The sequence below is a fragment of the Triticum dicoccoides genome, chromosome 3B (genome assembly GCF_002162155.2).
Source record: "Triticum dicoccoides isolate Atlit2015 ecotype Zavitan chromosome 3B, WEW_v2.0, whole genome shotgun sequence".
Lineage (NCBI taxonomy): Eukaryota > Viridiplantae > Streptophyta > Magnoliopsida > Poales > Poaceae > Triticum > Triticum dicoccoides.
This window is the reverse complement of record NC_041385.1, coordinates 762,959,088-762,961,583: the sequence shown is the minus strand read 5'-3', so window position 1 is coordinate 762,961,583 and position 2,496 is coordinate 762,959,088. Positions and strand designations below refer to the sequence as shown.

Sequence of the window (2,496 nt, the reverse complement as noted above, 5' to 3'; positions counted from 1 at the left end):
CCATGCGCGCGGCAACCAACATCCAACACAAAACAAAACAAATTTTACACAAGAAATGGAGAGGATCCAGAGCAGCAACAGCAACAGCGTGAGGAACCATTTCGTCCTGGTTCACGGCCTCTGCCACGGGGCGTGGTGCTGGTACAAGGTGATCGTGGCGCTCGAGGCCGCGGGGCACCGCGTCACGGCAGTCGACCTCGCCGCGTCCGGCGCCCACCCAGCGCGCATCGACGAGGTGCACTCGTTCGAAGAGTACTCTCGGCCGCTGCTCGACGTGGTGGCCGCAGCTCCCGAGGGTGGCAGCGAGAGGCTGATCCTTGTCGGGCACAGCCACGGCGGCCTCAGCATCGCGCTAACGATGGAGAGGTTCCCCGGCAAGGTCGCCACGGCCGTGTTCGTGGCAGCCGCGATGCCGTGCGTTGGCAAGCACATGGGCGTCACAACCGAGGAGGTATGTCAATTGTTCAAGGGTTTCTTATTCTCCGTTGACTCAAACTTTCGCTCTGTATTTCACTGCCGTGTATATGCGAAAAGAAAATAGAGAAGACTTATCACATCACACAGAGCCAAGAGGTCTTGAGTTCAAGACCCGGCTGAGGCAAGTAAATTGCAGCCCATTTTTAGTCCACGTTTAGGCTTGAGGGAGCCACACGTGAGGGGAATGTTGACGTATAATGTGCAGCCTAGTCTCTTCCATCAGATCGGTCTTTTGGTTGCATTGGCTAGCACATGCACTTCTACAAGTTATATAATATACTTTCTACAATCCGAATTAATTGACGGAACATCTATACAATATCTAACATTGTATAGAGGCTCCCTAAAAAAAAAATCATTGTATAGAAGCTGCATCAACCTTATATAGAGGCTACCCGCAAAAAAAACATTATATAGAGGCTACTTCAATAAATTCCGATGCAAGGGACCTCAATATTTTATATGATTTGAATATGTAACTTTCACAACTAGTTGTTACAGTTACATTATGTAACTGTATAGTACTCGATAAAATTACAACATGATGAATATATCTTCCGAAATGAATAGCTATGCATGATTTTCTATTATCCGATAATAATATTCAAAACAGTACTCTACTACTCGTAGGAAATTTATAAATGTTTGGATGAAAGTTATATATATCTGCTTTTTGTTGTTGGAAGGAGTACGTTATAAACCGTGGTCTCTAACTTTGATAATTCCAATATTAATGCTACTTTTTATCTTAACTTGTGATGGGATGTGATTAGTTCATGAGAAGAGCATCATCGGAAGGACTGCTCATGGACTGCGAGATGCTGGCAATCAACAACAACCAGGGTGTAGGTGTTGCAATCATAGTGGGCCCAGACTTCTTAGCTCACAAGGGTTACCAGCAAAGTCCACCTGAGGTGCATAGCACAGCTTAACATCCTCTTGATCTCTTATAATATACTAACCTCCTTACCCACTTCAGAACAACCGAGTATTGCATTGGCACATAATGCGATTCAATTCAACAATGTTGTTGCAGGATTTGGCCCTGGCAAAAATGTTGGTGAGGCCTGGAAACCAATTCGTGGATGATCCAGTGATGAAGGACGCAGGGCTGCTCACCGAACGCAACTATGGGTCGGTGAAGAAGCTATACGTGGTTGCCAAGGCAGATGTTTCCAGCACTGAGGAGATGCAACGCTGGATGGTGGTTCTGAGCCCTGGAACGGAAGTCGAGGAGATTGCAGGAGCTGACCACGCCATCATGAGCTCCAAGCCCAAGGAGCTATGTGATGTCCTGGTCAAGATAGCCAACAACTTCAATATTTAGCAAATTGGAACAGAAATGTTGTTTGAAATAAATTCATGTATCACGTATGTAATTAAATCTCTAGAGATGTGTTTATGATATACATTTGATGTGGGTATGATATAAATCTCTAGAGATGTGGTTCTTTGGGCTCGGCCGGGAGCTGCGGGCTCACTCGAGCTGGACGAAATCCAACGATCGTGCCGACAGGCCGTGGAGAGGCGGATCTGGTGGGGATGAGATGAATGTACATAGTAGGAAACAAGGCTTTCGTTTGGGCCAGATAAGCCCATTACTCCCAGTTCCGTCACGAACCAGGACTCATGGGTCCATTGGTCCCGGTTTGTAAGGCCAGGGGGCCTGTCGGACTTAATGGGGCATTGGTCCCGGTTCGTATGGCCCCTTTGGTCCCGATTGATAGGACGAACCGGGACCAATGGGCCTCACTTCTGGCCCACCACCATTGGTCACGGTTGGTGGCTTGAACCGGGACCAAAGACTAGTCCTTAGTATCGGTTCGAGTCATGAACCGAGACCAATGATGTGCCTATATATACCCCCTCGCGTAAGAGCAGAGCACACTGCTTTGTTTTTTCTGGCCGGCGAGGGGAGAGGGCTTTGTGCTTCTCTAGCTCACCTCCTATGCACACGAGGTGTTCGATGGAATGTCCGAGCCACACTACTTAAGCTTTCTCCTCTCGAAGCTAGACCTC

The 2,496-nt window shown here is 47.8% G+C and overlaps 1 protein-coding gene across 1 annotated transcript; it reads left to right on the top strand.

The window, feature by feature from the left end:
- The first annotated feature begins 34 nt into the window (after positions 1-34).
- Positions 35-1,886, top strand: LOC119282100 (esterase PIR7B-like). Its single transcript, XM_037562437.1, has 3 exons — positions 35-451; positions 1,251-1,391; positions 1,514-1,886. Exons 1-3 carry the CDS (start codon positions 56-58, stop codon positions 1,802-1,804), a joined length of 828 nt encoding a protein of 275 aa, XP_037418334.1. The 5' UTR covers positions 35-55; the 3' UTR covers positions 1,805-1,886.
- The last annotated feature ends 610 nt before the right edge of the window (positions 1,887-2,496 follow it).

Excerpts from the sequence above, each read along its gene's own strand:
- LOC119282100 (XM_037562437.1), top strand. The coding sequence starts at position 56 with ATGGAGAGGATCCAGAGCAGCAACAGCAACAGCGTGAGGAACCATTTC. Across the intron at positions 452-1,250 it reads TGGGCGTCACAACCGAGGAG|TTCATGAGAAGAGCATCATC; the intron begins GTATGTCAATTG and ends GGATGTGATTAG. Across the intron at positions 1,392-1,513 it reads ACCAGCAAAGTCCACCTGAG|GATTTGGCCCTGGCAAAAAT; the intron begins GTGCATAGCACA and ends ATGTTGTTGCAG.